At 33.3% G+C, this 17,719-nt stretch overlaps 3 protein-coding genes across 4 annotated transcripts; 1 reads left to right on the top strand and 2 right to left on the bottom strand.

The window, feature by feature from the left end:
* Positions 1-244: 244 nt before the first annotated feature.
* On the top strand, positions 245-1,291 carry LOC18011424 (ethylene-responsive transcription factor ERF117). The gene has a single exon (XM_006393247.1). It carries the CDS (start codon positions 245-247, stop codon positions 1,289-1,291), a length of 1,047 nt encoding a protein of 348 aa, XP_006393309.1.
* Positions 1,292-2,063: 772 nt separating this feature from the next.
* On the bottom strand, positions 2,064-3,540 carry LOC18011427 (zinc finger protein CONSTANS-LIKE 8). Its single transcript, XM_006393246.2, has 3 exons — positions 3,355-3,540; positions 2,464-3,263; positions 2,064-2,355 (listed from the first exon to the last, which is right to left on the bottom strand). The coding sequence occupies exons 1-3, from the start codon at positions 3,386-3,388 to the stop codon at positions 2,170-2,172; spliced, it is 1,020 nt and encodes a 339-aa protein (XP_006393308.1). The 5' UTR covers positions 3,389-3,540; the 3' UTR covers positions 2,064-2,169.
* Positions 3,541-4,284: 744 nt separating this feature from the next.
* Positions 4,285-5,909, bottom strand: LOC18011422 (NADH dehydrogenase [ubiquinone] 1 beta subcomplex subunit 10-B). Of its 2 annotated transcripts, none has more exons than XM_006393244.2 (3): positions 5,551-5,909; positions 5,247-5,306; positions 4,285-4,525 (listed from the first exon to the last, which is right to left on the bottom strand). In XM_006393244.2, the coding sequence occupies exons 1-2, from the start codon at positions 5,837-5,839 to the stop codon at positions 5,275-5,277; spliced, it is 321 nt and encodes a 106-aa protein (XP_006393306.1). In that variant the 5' UTR covers positions 5,840-5,909; the 3' UTR covers positions 4,285-4,525; positions 5,247-5,274. The 2 variants fall into 2 exon arrangements, with proteins under 2 accessions (XP_006393306.1, XP_024006156.1); XM_024150388.1 differs by lacking the exon at positions 4,285-4,525 and adding an exon at positions 4,648-5,003 and having other exon boundaries at positions 5,551-5,888.
* Between the last annotated feature and the right edge of the window lie 11,810 nt (positions 5,910-17,719).

The raw sequence follows: 17,719 nt of genomic DNA, 5'->3' as shown, positions 1-17,719 counted from the left end.
AAAAATCCTGTATACCAACTTTGATTCAAACAAGAAGATAAATTCGATTCAACTTCATTATTCATCACAACTTTGTTTCTGGCAAATCAATTCATAAGGTAAAGATGATGAATCATAACTATGTTTTCCGTTTCAAGTTTTTCTCCAATGTTTCTCGAAACAGAGGTTTTGCTTTTTATACATTTTTTTTTATATTTTTCTTGTGTAAGATTTTTCTGCCGGAATGTTGCAAACAAAAGAAACAATGATCAGTGGCAAAGAAGAGAAAAACATCGATCTCAGGTCGTTGAAAACAGTCCGTGTAATCTTCAATGATCCATACGCCACCGAATCCTCTAGTGAAGATGAATCAATCTCCGGCATTAATCCTCGCCGTCCGATCAAACCAAAACCGCAGAAGCGTTATGTCTCAAAGATCTGTGTCCCCACGCTGATCGAACGGTACGAGCCGAACTCCAGTTCAGGAAAAGTAACCGGGAACCGGAAACCTGTGTCGGGATTCAAAGGTGTACGACGGCGACCGTGGGGGAAATTCGCGGCGGAGATAAGAGATCCGTTTCAAAAGAAGAGAAAGTGGCTTGGAACGTTTACTACTGTTGAAGAAGCAGCAGAGGCTTACCAGAAAAGCAAGATTGAGTTTGAAGAACAATTAGGTCTAGCGAACCAAACCGGTTTGATTAAAGAGGAAGCGTGCGGTTCAAGTAAACTGAAAGAGAAGGAAGTAGTAGATTTGATCAAGCCTTGTGGCTCAAGTAAACCTGAAGAGAAGGAAGTAGACTCAACCAGACCATCCAATGATACTAAGTCAAATGGCAAAACGGTAAATAGGGGAATTGCTGTGGGTTACAAAACATTCGGTTTTGGTTGTGATGATGATGAAGAAGAAGATGGAACAATTGGTAGAATGTTGGAAGATCAGGTAATGACACCGTCGATTTCGGATATATTTGGAGATCCGGCTTTTGAACCAAATGGTTTGTGGGTGGATGATATTAATACAGAGGAATTGAATTCGATTTTTGATGATTTTAAGTTCGATTTTGTGGTGAAGGATAAGGGTAGTATTAAAACGAGTAAGAAGAATAATGACGAAAAAGCTGTCAAAAACTCGGAAATTGAATCAACCATTGCAAATAATGTCGACGGATCAACTGATTTTTGGTTTGAACTTGAGTGTGATCCAGTGACGGATAATCACCAGCTTGAAGATTTTTTAGAGGATGATTTTGGATGTTTAGCAGAGGCTGATGTTGATAGTTGGTTTAATTATGGTGCCACGGATTGGATATGAGTTTATAAATAATTTTTTATTATGAGTATTATTTATTTTTTTGTCACGGACAAGTCACTACGTTTACAAGGTCTGGTGAATTTTTTGTAACTAAATATCATATTAAGGAAATTATATATCATCTAAAAATGTCTCTGCCACTATAACTTACCCCTCAAAAAACCGTTTACCTTTAACTACAAGAAAACCTTATACTAGTTTACTATTCATCTTTGAATCCTTGTGGATGATAATCCTTGTCACATGCTTTGTTAATTGTTGTTAAGGAATCTCGGAAATTAGTATCCAACTACTTGCTTATTTTGCTTTTTTTGATATATATGACAAAAAATTCTATAATTCTTGTCAGATAATTTGCCAATACTGTTTGCTAAATAATCTTGAAAATTAGTATCTAAGTGCGTACCCTTTTTTTTTGTTGAGGAAATGGTTACCTTGTTATTCAAGTTACGTTAATATTTACATTAAATCTCTTTGATCCCTCTTTCTTTCTACATTCGTATTTTTATTTATTTCCTTCTTTTTCTGCTCGCTTCAAACGATTTCATGGAATTTGAAAGCGAACGACTAGATCTACCGTCTATAATTTTTTAAAATTTTCATAAACGATCGTTACAACATTTCAAACGTTCGTTACATTGTCCAATTTCTTTACGATTTTTGCAGTTAGGGTTTCTGTTGTATTATCTGAAATTCAAACCAAACTGATTCACCCAATTCCAAAATCAACCTAACTCTAGATAGTTTCTTTATTCCTTTTGTATGATTCAAGTTCGTTCGAAAATGAAAATTCTGAATTTCATAGTTTATGGTCTACCTTTGCAGCTGTCCTTTTATTTAACAAGAATTCTCACAAAGTAGAATCTGAGAATCTATTCTTAGGTCTCGCTGGCTAAAGACCTCCGGACAAACCGACCTTTCATTCTCGGTCTTTTGTCTGCGTTAACCTTTCTAACCTCATACCTTATCTTCTTCTCGAACAAACGATTCTTCCTTTTATCTCTGTATCTCCAAACTCTTGCTTCTCTCTCACTTTTGCTGCTCATTTTCTTCTCCTCTGTCCCCTGCAATCAAGATCCATATATGGTAAATTTTCTCAATTTGAAACTATATGTTAACATATCTTTGTAACAACTTATGACAAAACAAGATGAGATAAGGAAGAAGCTTACTGGAGGAACTAGCTGGAAGGTACTTATGTTGTTAAACTCAGTTTCGTTTATTGGTGCTCCTCTTGGAGATTCTTGTTTATCCCAAGCTGCTATAACATTTTCGTAATTAAGCCTAAGTAACATGTTCATCTGCTTTGCATTACTCTCATAATCCTCCATTTCTTCTTTCTTTGTTGTAATCGCGATGACATTGTTCTTGGAGCTCATCAAAGATTGGTCAGGACATGCTTTATCTCCATCAGTTTTAGCCTCTCCATCTTCATTGTAACATAGATCTTCCATTGCATCAATCTCATCTTCAAAGTTGAATGGTCTCGTTGTTTCTTCAGAGCCATCATAGTTGCTCAAGAAGAACTCCATCTCTATGAATCCGTGAAACTCTGGCACAAGAGAAGTCAGATCCTCATCACCATCATCATCATTTGTTTCTGGTATGAAAAACATTCGTTGGCCACCAATCTCGGGAACACGAGGGTCTTCTCTTCTTCTCTCATCATCTATATTTTCTTGTGGTTTCTTCTCACAACGAGCTCTAGGTGTTCTCGCTTTTCTTCTGAACCCGCTGTGCCAAACCGGCTTTGATGTTGTTCCTTGGAGCACACGAATTGATATCTCATTTGTTCTAAGACAAACTCTCTCGTGTTTTGTCGCCACTTGGTTTGCAGAATGCACTGATTCATCACAAAGATGGCACAAGAAAGCATCGTCGGACGCACAAAACCAAACCGCGTGTTTGTTCAGACACAGTTCGCAGTCTCGTTGTGCCTTGACATCTTCTTGGTGCTCTGAAATCATAATTTCTGCGCCAAAACATGAAACAGAGTTAGAGAGAAGAAATCAAATCAGAAGTAGAGACTTGGCAAAGAATACAAAACAGTAACGGTTTTATACTTCTCTGGAATTTGATATTTTGGTGACCTTTCATGAGCTAAGAAAAGACCTTAAAGTGAGAGAGAAAAAGGGGACAATGAAGAAGACAAGGGCTAAGAAGGATGGAGAATAATGGGCACTGACAAAGGATTGTTCTTAGGTTATATAATAATCTTTCTCTCTAGGATTAGACAAAGACATTTCAATCTCCAAGATTTTTTACTGACACTTCATTCTTAAGTCAGTAAGGAGATTGGAGATATGACTTTTAGGAGAAGTATTTGTATCTTGTTCTATATGTCTTAGTATTCTTGAATCTTACAGAGAGCAGACTAATCTTGAGCGTGATTAATTAGAATATAGAGAGTTTAGGTTAAAGCTAGTGAAATTGAAGAGGTAAAAGACTTGGTGTATTATTGAAGTGTGGCCATATCCATTTTTGTTGGTTTATAGAAACGGAAAAGGCACAGTACTGATGATTTTGGCTTCATATACCGAATTCGATCCATATCTTTGCAATCTTATTGGTCAGAGTTGGATTATGTTTTTGGGTATTTTATGGGTTCTTTTTCTTACCCATTCTCTAAGTTTTATCTTTTTGTTTGTTTGTCTTTTGTTTTCTGACTCATTTTTGTCTGTGGTCCACTGCTCCTTACCAGTCTTTATCACTATTTAACATATGGTAACAGTTTCCATTAAAGTTTGAACTACAAAATTTTAATAAAATATTTAGAAGTTTTTTTTTTCATTAGAGACAAAACTAAAGATGTTTTGTGGAAATCTAATCTATAAATGAAGGTAAAGCATGCAGGACTCTTTTACAATTACTCTTGGTGAACATAATTAACTCTTATAGTTTCATAAGATACGGTCTCACTAAAGATTTATTTTGCAAGCATAAACACACGTAACAAACAAGTCATAAATCAAAATAAGATCGAAGAGGCTACATTGGCTTAGTAAAAGGTAGTTTAGAATTTCATTATTTCGAGAAACCGGGACTCAATGTACATTGGAAATTATTTAAAACCCCCGAGGCTAAGCTTAACTAATTGGAAGCAATTAGTCCAATTAGCAAATTTGTTTAGCGGAAACAAAAATGCATAAATCAAGCAAGAACCTTCATGGAGAGCCATTAACTTGCGACAGAGACTCCATTTATGTCCGGTATAATCAAAGCTCTCTCACTGACCTGTTTCATTTGAGCAAGAAGAAATTTTTAAAATCTCTGAACCAACTAAAAAATCATCAATCCAAATTTGAATTGAGAGAATTTGAGAATAGGCCATAATCCTAGTGAAACTTTTTTGTACAAGTTCTCACCAATCAAAAATCAAAATGCTTGAAACCCAATCCAGTCCAAAACATGTCCCATCTCTTCAATTCATCAATGAAAATCCGTGACTAGGTTTAACTCTATTGCAGAGTAAAGATGGACACGAATGCGAACCGGATTGGTATCTATAACCAACAATATGTCCCCAAGTGTTCCAAAAACTGAGAATCACACCAAGATCTATCAATTCATTTATTACAGTCCAAAACATGTCCCATCCCTTAAATCACCAAAGAAAATTCAAATATGACTAATTTTAAGCTCCGTGATTGCAACCGGATCGATATCAACAATCATCCACATGCGTCTCCATTTTCCCCAAAGCTAAGCCACTCTAAAAATATGATCAATTCATATTCAACAGTTCAGGTTTTTATCTACTCAACAAACCGATTCATATAACAGGTCCAGTTAAAAGACATTCCTTTCTCTTGAAAAACTAGTAAAATACTCAAAAACAAGAAATTCTAAAATGTCTAATTCTCTTCTTCTTCTTCTTCAGTTTATTAACAAGAAATCTACAATTGATTCAAGTGCTTCTAGCAATACAAACCAGATCTTAACAACAGCTACTTACCGAAGATCAATCAGAAGGGGCACAAACATTATTCAGCTTCAACAGCCTCCGGTTTAGGACCTGGTTTGAAAAAAAACCAATAAACCAGAAAAATTTCAATTGACATCAAGCAAAAGAAGATCAATCTCCACATTGCATTCAACACTCAAGACACTAAGCATTAATTGAGCTCAAATTTCACAGATAAGAAGACCAATTCATCGTAACACTATTCGATTAAGAAAAAACAAAAACCCCTAAGGATTCTCGATTAAGCAATTTACCACCTGATATTCAAAGAAGGTCGGAGAAAAAAAAAGCTAACCGTGGAGAGAGATAGGACGGTGGTCTTTGCCCCATCCGACGCCGCGAGTAGCGTCGAGATACTGCTGGACGAGGTGGCGACACTTCTGGTAATGGTTAACGCCTTCGACGCGGTAACACCATTTGACCTTCTCGCGCAAGATCTTAGCCTTTTCGATATGGATCCACTTCTCACGAACTATGTGTTCTCTCATCTCCACCATCGCCACCGGATCCTTGTACGGGTTCTCCGGATCGAAGCCATCCGGCGCCGTCTCTTCGAACTCCGGCAATCCCTTCTTCCTCCCCATTGATTTATTTGTTTTGTTGTTCCTTTCTCCTGCAATTAGCTTTTGATTCGGTAGTTTTATGGTTTTGTGGTCTTATTGGGCCTTTAATTCTCTATAATGGGCTTCACAACAAATGGGTTAATTTATGAACGAACTAGCACAATTGAATTTAAATACTGTATGCATCTAATTTGGATTTTCAAATATATACACCTCATTACCCTGGAACGGAGCCGGATATCCAAGGTATCCAGATCCGGATTCAGATCCACCGGATAATCAGTTTTACTATCCGGATCCGGATCCGAAAACTCCGGATATCCGGAGACCGGATATTTGGTTTGAATCGAATATTTACGGATATCCGACCGGATATTCGGTTTCGTTGATTTAAAAAAAATCTTTAATTTTTAAAAATTAAAATAAAATAACATAAATAATTAAAATGTATCATCATAGCAAGTTACAAATAACAAAAACTAAAAAACATTCAAGTAACATTCAAATAACATAAAATTTAAAAGTTTACATAACAGACGAGAAAATAGTAATTGAGAAGTTAATTTATCTTCATTTCCATATGCTATCCGTTTTTATGTTCTTATCTCACAATTTAAAATAGAAAATTATCACACAATATGAATTTCGATCATATGTAAAGGAGTTAAACCAAAAACAATTCTAAAGTTAATTTTAAAAAATGAATAAATATTATTAAAAATAAATAAATATTTAACAAACGGATAACGGATATCCGGTTTCAAAATTTTCTATTATCCGGATTCGTATCTGAAATAAACGAATACTTAATTTCACTATCCGGATTTGGATCCGAACTACACGGATATTCGGTTTTTACGGATCGGATAGGATCGGATACCGGATCGGATACCAGATACCGGATACCAGATAATAATTCCACCTAGGCCTGGAACGGAGCCGGATATCCAGATTTTTCAAGGTATCCGGATCCGGATCCGGATCCACCGGATAATCAGTTTTACTATCCGGATCCGGAGACAGGATATTCGGTTTGAACCGAATATTTACGGATATCCGACCGGATATCCGGTTTCGTTGATTTAAAAAAAAAATTTAATTTTTAAAAATTAAAATAAAATAACATAGATAATTAAAATGTATCATCATAGCAAGTTACAAATAACAAAAACTAAAAAACATTCAAGTAACATTCAAATAGCATAAAGTTTAAAAGTTTACATAACAAAAGAGAAAATAGTAATAGAGAAGTTAATTTATCTTCATTTCCATATGCTATCCGTTTTTATGTTCTTATCTCACAATTTAAAATAAAAAACTATTACACAATATGAATTTCAATCATATGTAAAGGAGTTAAACCAAAAACAATTCTAAAGTTAATTTTAAAAAATGAATAAATATTATTAAAAATAATTAAATATTTAACAAACGGATAACGGATATCCGGTTTCAAAAATTTTTATTATCCGGATCCGTATCCGAAATAAACGAATACTTAATTTCACTATCCGGATTCGGATCTGAACTACACGGATATTCAGTTTTTACGGATCGGATAGGATCGGATACCGGATCGGATACTGGATACCGGATACCGGATAATAATTCCAACCCTACACCTCATAAATATTATAATCAACAATCAAATTTGAGTTTGATTTATTAATGCCTCCAACCATTACTGCACTTCTATATATTATATTAAAACAGAAGCATTTTTAGTGTTTGCTTCCAAACATTCCCAAAGTTTTTTTTTAATTATTTTATTTTATATATAAATTTAATTTTAAAAGTTTGATATTAATTTAGATAACTACGATTCCTTAAATATAGCTTATATTTAATTTAAAATTCAAATTATTTATTTTTGTAATTAATTAAATTCTTTAAAATAGATATTAATTTAAATTACTTTAAATTCCTTTAAATATAGGTTAGATTTAATTTAATCATATTATATTTTATAATAACACATATGATTAAAAAATATCTTATTATATTTTTTAATCATATTCAATCAGATTAAAATTTCACATATTGAAAAATGATAAATATTAATATTATATGGTAATTTGATGGGGTTGTTTTTTTTTTCTTCTAATTATAATCTTATGCGGGTTAGATTATGAAAACATGCAATATATTAAGAACAAAATTATATCAAAATTAATAAATATTTATATTATATGGCTATATGAATAGGCGGGTTAGAATTATTATTTCATAACCACAATCATTTTCAGATTAATATAATGAGCGAGTTAGAAATATGTTTTTATAATAGCAGTTATTTTTTTATTAAAGAATGATTGTGTTAAAATTATGTTTTTATGATCATGGTCATAATAATACTAAAACAATTTTTTAAAAATATATCTAAACAAAAAAAATCTTTATCACTTATTACAAAAAATTATATGTATAAAAAAATATAAATAAATTACATTACAAATTTATTAAAAAAAAAAATTTTGTGCGGATGTATCGGGTAAAATCTAGTTTTTACTGTAAAATAGAGTAATTCTTTCAACTTATAATTCCAATTTTACTCCAAAAAAATATTCCAATTATATTTTTTTTTCATTTTTTTCCCCCAAGTTTATATATCAGATCGGTATATACTTTTAAAATGATTAGGTTGAACGTTGAAGACTATTTCCCCCCGTTCATATTGACAAAAAGAATTTGACCTTACACATACGGAATTTCATGTTTCACCACTTTTAAAATAAAATTTATCGTGAACTCCAATTGCATAATTTTGAATTAAACAATAAGGTGGAGTTTCGTCTTCTTACCGTTGGCTTAACGTTTTCTCTTTTTATTAATATCACCCTCTAATTAGTTTAAATAATATGCAAATTGCAGGGTATGACCAGTTCAAAGTAGTTTTATAGTAACTGGACACAAATGCACAGTTCAGTTATAATAGTATTCAATATTGGGTTTATTCGAATAAATGTAACTTCTCATAGAAAGAAAAATTAGGATTGTGTGATTCTAAAAAGCTGAAAAAGGAGGAAGAGAACAAGAATGAAAAGTAAGAAGAGCAAGTGAATCACTTGAAAGTTGTTCTAATGGTAGGATTGACATTGATTCTATATATATACAATACCAAACTCTGGTCTGGAAAATGCTCCAAACCAATTTTTACGTTAAGTATGGCTATATCATTTCATGTATGGATACACATATTTCTGTGGGTTGGTAAGATTTTATTAACCACTCATCATATGGTAATTTCATTAACTATTTCTTAATTAATCTTGGCCTTATTAACTAATCAAGCCAAAAAGGTCACGTAGCCAAGAAGGTTCTATGGCTATACTAAAATAATATATTTTGATTATTATCAGTAATTATTAACTATATGTTCTATTATGGATACATTACTTTTAAGCATGTAATGAAAAAAGTTTATATGGGTTTATTAATTGGATCGGGTTTTAAGTATGGTGTTGTATTTGAGTAGAGGGAACTATCAATGCTCATCAATACTTAGTCCCAAACCTAAGAAAATAATATAATGAACTAATCAATGTTCATCATTTAGATGTAGTCTTATGCATATACAGGTAAGATAAATCAGCATATATGACGAATTTACAATCGTAAATAAACTATAGTAACTGATCGTCGTATTAAGACGATCGAGGCAAATCTGAGAATATTTCTTGTAGCAAACATCGTTACCAATATGAAATAATTTCAATTTGTTTTCTTAGTTTGATCGAAGTAGCCGTCTTCGTGGTATCACTATCAGTAGCGGTGACAAACTGGTGTGGACGATCGCATATTGTTTGACAGAAGGAGTAGCAAAATATTCAGGTGCTAATGGGTTTAGCTGAGTTAGAGTGTGTCATCCATGGACACTTATTCAGCCATGGTGATCCGACGAATTTTAAGTTCGGACCAGCCGGAACGAATTCTATTGATCGAAGGTATGAACTGCGATAAGATCTGCAATTGAAATTGTCAGTTCTAATGAAGGAAAGACATTATGGGGCAAAACTGTCCAAATTGCTTAATGGGTTCTGTGCAGTTAAGATTTTGACTGGGTTTAGACATGTGTTTTACGATGGTTAAATTTAAATTTTGTAACAAAAAAATAAATAAAAAAAATAAAAATTTAGTAACAAAATATTTATTCCATTGAATTTAGTTTTTGACTAACTTTTTTATCTATGAATTTCATACAAATAAAGAAAAAGAATCCTAGGTGGTCATAAGAAAAAACATTACACCTAATGTTGACAAAAAAAACTAATTAAATTAGCAAAATCCGATCTTACCTTTTTAATTTTATTTTGGTTAGTCAATGATATGACCGACGTAAATTGATGTTCCCAGCTATTTTTTCGGGTCAAATTATTACAACCTAAACAATTCTAGACCACATCATATCATCAACTAGATTCTTTGAAACTTCGGTAAGCGTACCAAGTAGATTCTTTGAAACTTCACGTACCCCGTACCCAAATTTCGATGAAAATGCTTTCATAGCTCAAGAGGCTAAGAATAAGAAATTTATATTGAATCTTAGGCTCTAATGAATTTTGTTTAAATAACTTGAACAATAATCTGTTCTTTTTCTTTTTTTTCGGCACTAGGAAAATATGTCTAAAACCAATTTTACGCTAGATAGATGATATTTGTGTGTGTTTGATAATAGCTTGTAAATGATAGACTAGTGAGATGTGGAGAAAGACAAGTGTCAATGGACTAAGGGTCAAAGGAATGAAGAAGAATCCATGCTGTCATTAGGGTTTCTTGGTGGGTAGAAATGGGTAAAGGTGGTTGGACTAGTATCTCATACACCTTTAGTATTGTTTTTTTTTTACAGCATAATTTGTCTTTATTATATTATTAGGAACTATTGTTATTACATATAATGTAATCTAGAAGGAACATTGACTTTCATATAACATAAAAACATATATCAACGATTCATAAAGTGTGCACATTTACAAATTTTTTTTTTTTTTTTGCTAAAGTACATTTACATGTTTTCTCCATCGTCTACAACTCAGCCACACTGACCCAAAAATATATGTATAGAGTTTATTGGCAAATAGGATAGTTTTAAGTTTTTTAACTGGCTAAAAGGGTGTGTTTGTGGATTCACATGTAAATCTGGTAGTTTTTGAAGAGTGACAAATTTTAAATGACAATACAGCCCTTATTAGACAAAAGCAGGAGATAGAGAGCGTGAGAGAGAGTGCGTGAGAGAGAATGTGAGAGATGGGAAAAAAATATGTATTTAAATATTATTATTTTTTCTTTTTTATATTATCTTTTTTCTTTGAATAGATTATTGTACATTATTCATAATAATGAAAACATTTAATTATTTTTTATATATATATATATAAAATATAAAGATTTTTTTAACATATATTGAAATTTGAATTTTTTTAAAACGGAAAATATTTGTTTTTTTTTGCATCATACACCATTAGGTGTACACTCAAAAGTATTTACTCAAAAGTATTCACCATTTTGGTGTACAACTATCAGATATTCGCTCGAAGGTATTCACATGAAAGTATTCATCCCAAGATATTCATGATTTGGTGTACACACGAAGATATTCACCATTTGGTATTCATTTATTTGGTGTACACATGAAGGTATTCACCATTTGGTGTACACCAGAAGATATTCACTCTAAAGTATACTATATTTGATGTACAACTATAAAGTTTTCGCTATGCAGTGTACAACTATAAGGTATTCACTCAAAAATATTCAACATTTGATGTACACTTATCAGATATTCACCATTTGGTGTACAACTATCAAGTATACAATCTGGTGTACACCAGTCAGGTGAATACCTTTGATTGAAAGTCAAATTAATATTTTCAATTAAAAATCAAGTTAATACCTTCAATCATACCATATGTATATAAATTTATATAAAACTGAAGTACATATGACTGAATTATACATAACTAATGGATACATAACTTAAATATTAGAGAAAATTAAAATTTTGTCCATTTAAAAAATTCAAAATTTAAAATGTGTAGCAAAACATCTATATATTTTTTAAGATATATATTATTATATATTTTATTTTTAAAATGATGTATAAAAATAAATGAATTATAGGAGAAAGAATAAAAAAATAAAAAAGAAAAGAAAAAATAATATCTTTTTAATAAAAATCTGCTTTTCTTATATTTTCTTACATATCTCTTTTCTTTTCTTTTGTTTTCTCTCTCTCCATTTGTTTTATTTAATTAATTATAATGACATAACAACTTAAATAACTTAAACTTAGGAAGATAAGATAGTTATTGACACCCTTTCAGGAAATTAAAAACTTAAAACTATCCATTTAGCCAATTTTCTCATTTGTATATGTGTATATTAGTATATATATAATTTGAACTTAGATTATAATAAAATATATCGGCACTGTTACAAAACATTAAACTATTATATGATGTACAAAATATACGTCGAGATGCAAATAAGTACTTAATTATACTTCAAACTTTTTTTCTTCCCGAATCATACTTCCAACTAAGCATACAAATATGACAAATGGTCAATACTTATAATAGAGATAGTGTTTTAGTTATTACTAATTTAATCAAAATACGACTCTACCACTTTCGACTTAAATAATTTATTTAGGGATGGTTTAGCATATATCCAACATAAACTGACCTATTTTCTTTTCTAATCCATTCTTTTGGCAATGCATGAAAATTTTATATAGATACTCAGACTCATATACGCGTACATGAGAGTAATTATATGTATGGCCATAGTTGTAAGAATTATTTGGGGTTACACATGTATAATCAATGTGTTAGGATCATTATTTAAAGTAGTCAAAACTTATATGGTCACTTTGGTATTAAAGAAAATACTAATGGGGCATAAGTGTTATGAAAAATTAATGTGAGGATACACTCAGTAATTTCTAATTTGATGACGGGGCGAATTAAAAATTATTCTCTATATAAATAGAGAGGTTATGGTCCCCGCAGCAACCCTAACGAGAAATACAGAAAATTCTCTGCATCCCATCAACAGAGATCTACAGCCATTCAGGGTTTGTTGTGGAAGAATCATAGCCAAATTCAAAGCATAAATCATGGATCCAAATTCAAAGCATAAATCATGGATCCAAAGGTACGCTTCCGCTTCTGTTCTTATTAATCAGAGACTGACATGCTATGGTGGTTTATAAGGATTTAAAACCTATCAATTGGTATCAGAGCCATGTTCAGTTTCTGTTTGATAATAAGATTATTTTATGAATAAATTCGGATTTATTATTTGGTGAAAAATTAGGATTGTTAAATCTAATTTTTCTCTAAAGTTTTTGACTGAATAAGTATTCTGGAATCTGTGGTTTAAGCTTTTTATGATAGATCTAGATGATTTTGCTTATTTAGATTTAAGTTGTGAAAATCGGATCTATATTATATTGCTCACTCAGTTATGTTTTTCTGGAAATTTTTTTTTTTTTCGGAATTTTTATGGAGCACTTTTTCGAATATACAATATTTCGGTAAAAAGTTTTGAATGCTCATAAGGTCAGAATTTTCGAACTTTGGTATAAATTCGAAAAATTTTGGAGCAACTTTCGATCTGCATTTCTTTCATGGCGGCTGTGGTGTTTTATCATTAGGGTTTTAGTGATGAAAACAACTTAGGTTGAAGAAAGGTTTAATTGAATGAAACTCATCGTTTCATTAATTCAGTTTTCGTTTTGGGCTTTTTCAAGTTTTTTCGGTGGCCCATATATATATAAAAAAGGTTTTGGGCCGTCAAAGCCCAGTAAGTTGGAAAAGGCTTTGAAAAACTGTAACCAGGGGGGCATCGAACCCTGCATCCGGAGACTTACAGATGCTTTTCCTTCCTCTCTTTGACCACTGCGACTTGAGCTTATTTGTGCATATTTCGCCGTCAGACTTTATGTTATACGTATGAGCATGAATATAATTAAATCTCTAATCAATAATTTTTTTTTTGATTGTACAAGTTTAATATTTAAAGTGGATTAATTGATGCAATACGTTGCCAAAGTAACCTCTATTGTGGATATTTTTTCATGGATAATATTAAATGTTATGTGTGTATGTATATTCATGTGAATAATAAATCGACCCAAAGGTAGGTTTTGTATTTGGCCGAATAACATACATACCTGTGATAATAGACACGTGATGATTATTAGGAATAAACATGTGAATGATAAATGGATCCAAAGATAGGTTTATTGTTTATCATGCATTATTGTCAGTGTTTGATTGTTACAACAAGAGTATCACTAGCAGTTAATATTACTGTCCAAAGACTTGATATTAATGTTGCACTTGATATCTTGAGATGGGTTGTACAATTGTTTATTTTTATTTATTGATTTTATTAGGTTTAGTAGTAAATTACTAATAAAGATTGTTCAATTTTGCAGCAAATTTTACTGTAGTATCTGCAAACTTAAGTTCAATTCCAACACTTACTGGTTCCAACTATAAGGAATGGAAGAGTAAAGTTAAGATTGTTTTAGGGTGTATGGATCTTGACCTTGCGTTAAGGATGGAACAACCTGCTTCTCCTACAGATACCAGCACTGCTGAGTATAAGGCAGTTCATGAGAAGTGGGAACGTTCTAATCGCATTGGTTTAATGATCATTTTGGACACCATTCCAGAAACCTTTAGAGGTAATGAGGAGATCTCTGATCTCAAACAGTTCCTTGCTGAGATGGACTTGCGTTTTGCGAGTAGCGATAAGGCAGAAATAAGTTCGCTACTGTATCGCTTTAGTACCATGAGGTATCACAGCAAAGGAAACATAAGGGAGTACATTTTGGAAATGTCCAACATTGTTTCAAAACTCAAGACTCTCAAGATTGAGCTTCCAGAAGAAGTGCTCATACATTTTGTCTTGAACTCCCTTCCTCCTCATTTCAATCAGTTGAAATCCAGTTACAACACACGTAAGGAGAAATGGGCTCTTAATGAGCTTATTTCATATTGTGTGAATGAGGAGGATAGGATGAAACAAGAAAGGTCTGAGAGTGCTCATATGGTTAACACCTCTAAGGGTCAGGGCAAAAGAAGGAAAATTGAGGTTGTTAAGAATGATGCTGCTAAGGGTCCATCTCAAAAGAAGCAGACTAAGGATGAAGATACCTGCTTCTTTTGTAAGAAAACTGGACACATGAAGAAGGACTGCCAAAAGTATCATGCTTGGCGTGGTAAGAAAGGTATGTTCCTTGCTATGGTCTGTTCTGAAGTAAACTTAATTGAAGTACCCAGAAACACTTGGTGGTTAGACTCAGGTGCAACTACTAACATCAGTGTTTCGTTACAGGGTTGCCTGAGCTACCGAGAACCAACTGAAGCTGAAAGACGCATTCATGTGGCTGATGGTTTTGCGGTGGATATGGAGGCAATTGGGCATTTTAGATTGTTTTTCAGTACTGGTCAATTTTTGGATTTGAAAGACACTTTTGTTGTACCGTCTTTTAGACAGAATTTGGTTTCCGGTTCTTATTTAGACATATCTGGTTATTCTTGTCTCACTGAGCATGGAAAAGCTACTTTGTCTTTAAATTCAATTTTAATTGGAACTGGTACACTTATGAAAAAGCACGGTCTTTATATGCTTGACGCTTTAACTTCTCATGATGAAAGTTTAAGTGTTGAATCAAGGGGTACTAAACGAAAGTTTGAAAATGCAAGTTCAGGAACTCTGTGGCACAAACGCTTAGGTCACATTTCTAGAAATAGAATTGAGCGACTTGTGTCAGATGGTATATTGAGTTCTATTGACTTCACAAATTGTGACGTCTGTGTGGATTGCATTAAAGGAAAACAGACTAAACAGAAGAAATTAGGTGCATATAGAGCTACGGAAGTCCTTGAGTTGATACATACAGAAATTTGTGGACCATTCCCTACGGCTTCTTGGAACGGTCAACAATACTTTATATCATTCATTGATGATTATTCTCGATATGCATACTTATTTCTTATTCATGAAAAGTCAGAGTCTATAGACGTGTTCAAGAAGTTTAAGGCTGAAGTTGAGAACCAACTTGAGCGAAGGATAAAGTCTGTCAAATCTGATCGTGGTGGAGAATATTACGGTCGGTATGACGGTTCAGGTGAACAACGTCCAGGACCATTTGCTAGATACCTAGAGGAGTGTGGAATTGTTCCTCAGTACACTATGCCTGGGTCTCCCAGTATGAATGGTGTATCTGAGAGACGCAATCGCACTCTTAAGGACATGGTAAGGAGTATGATTTGTCATTCCACCTTGCCTGAATCACTCTGGGGAGAGGCACTAAAGACTGCAGCTTACATTCTTAATAGAGTACCAACTAAAGCAACTGCAAAGACACCTTATGAGCTTTGGACTGGTAGAAAACCTAGTCTGAAGCATTTGCACATTTGGGAATGTCCAGCTGAGGCAAGGCCTTACAAGCCATATGAAAAGAAATTGGACTCCAGAACTGTGAGCAGTTACTTTGTTGGTTATTCGGAGCGATCTAGGGGCTATAAGTTTTATGATCCCATACAGAAAATTATTTTTGAGACGGGAACAGCCACGTTCTTTGAGGATATTGATTTTGGGGGGAGAAATAAAGTTAAGGACATCATCTTTGAGGAAGAATCGGTTCCAGTTTCTAATCCGATTCATATAGTTGCTTTTGACAATGCAAATTTGGAACCCCAAGTTGATACAGAAGTACTTCCTCCAAATGAAGATGACGATGTTATCGAACATGAAGGTCAAATTCAAGATCCTCAAGAAGTGGTGCAACAAGAACAAGTGCCTTTGCGGCGATCCACTAGAGAAAGAAGAAGCGCTATTCCGGATGATTACATAGTGTTTCTTATGGAACAAGAGGAAAATCAAACCCAGTTGGAAGATGATCCTATCAACTTCCGTGAGGCAATGGGTAGTTCCAAATCAGATAAGTGGGTTAAAGCTTCTGAAGAAGAGTATCAGTCAATGCTAGACAACAAAGTTTGGGACCTCGTCGAGTTACCAGAAGGAAAGAAACCAATTGGTTGCAAATGGATATTTAAAACCAAATTGGACTCAAGTGGTAATATCGAGAGGTATAAGGCTCGTCTAGTGGCTAAAGGATATACTCAGAAAGAAGGGATTGACTACAAAGAAACCTTTTCTCCAGTTTCTTCAAAGGATTCTTTTAGGACAATCATGGCTCTTGTTGCACATTATGATTTAGAGCTTCATCAGATGGATGTCAAGACAGCGTTTCTCAATGGAAACATTGATGAGACGATTTATATGGAGCAACCAGAAAACTTTGTAATGGGTGATTCAAAGAAAATGGTCTGCAAACTAAAGAAATCCATCTATGGGCTAAAACAGGCTTCTCGTCAATGGTACCACAAATTTCATGAGGTAATCACCTCCTTTGGTTTTGAGGTGAATTTGGTTGAAGATTGTGTGTATCAAAAGTTCAGTGGGAGTAAGTGTATTTTCTTGGTATTGTATGTTGATGACATACTTCTGGCTACCAACGATATAGGCATGTTGCATGAGACCAAGAGATTTCTTAAGGACAATTTTGCGATGAAAGATCTTGGTGAAGCATCTTTTGTATTAGGGATCCAGATTCATCGAGATAGATCTCGAGGTATTCTTGGATTATCACAAAAGAGCTATATCGATAAAATACTCAAGAGATTTGGCATGCAGGATTGCAAACCGAGTGATACCCCAGTCGCTAAAGGAGATAAATTCTCTCTCAGTCAGTGCCCTAAAGGAAATTTGGAAATTCAGGAAATGCAAAAGATTCCTTATGCATCTGCAGTAGGAAGTCTGATGTATGCTCAGGTTTGTACGCGTCCAGATTTAGCGTACATTGTTGGAGTTTTGGGCAGATAC

This window comes from Eutrema salsugineum, unplaced genomic scaffold, assembly GCF_000478725.1.
Source record: "Eutrema salsugineum unplaced genomic scaffold, Eutsalg1_0 scaffold_7, whole genome shotgun sequence".
Classification (NCBI taxonomy): Eukaryota; Viridiplantae; Streptophyta; class Magnoliopsida; order Brassicales; family Brassicaceae; genus Eutrema; species Eutrema salsugineum.
Note: the sequence above shows the minus strand (reverse complement) of the source record. Positions and strands in the feature narration are given on the sequence as shown.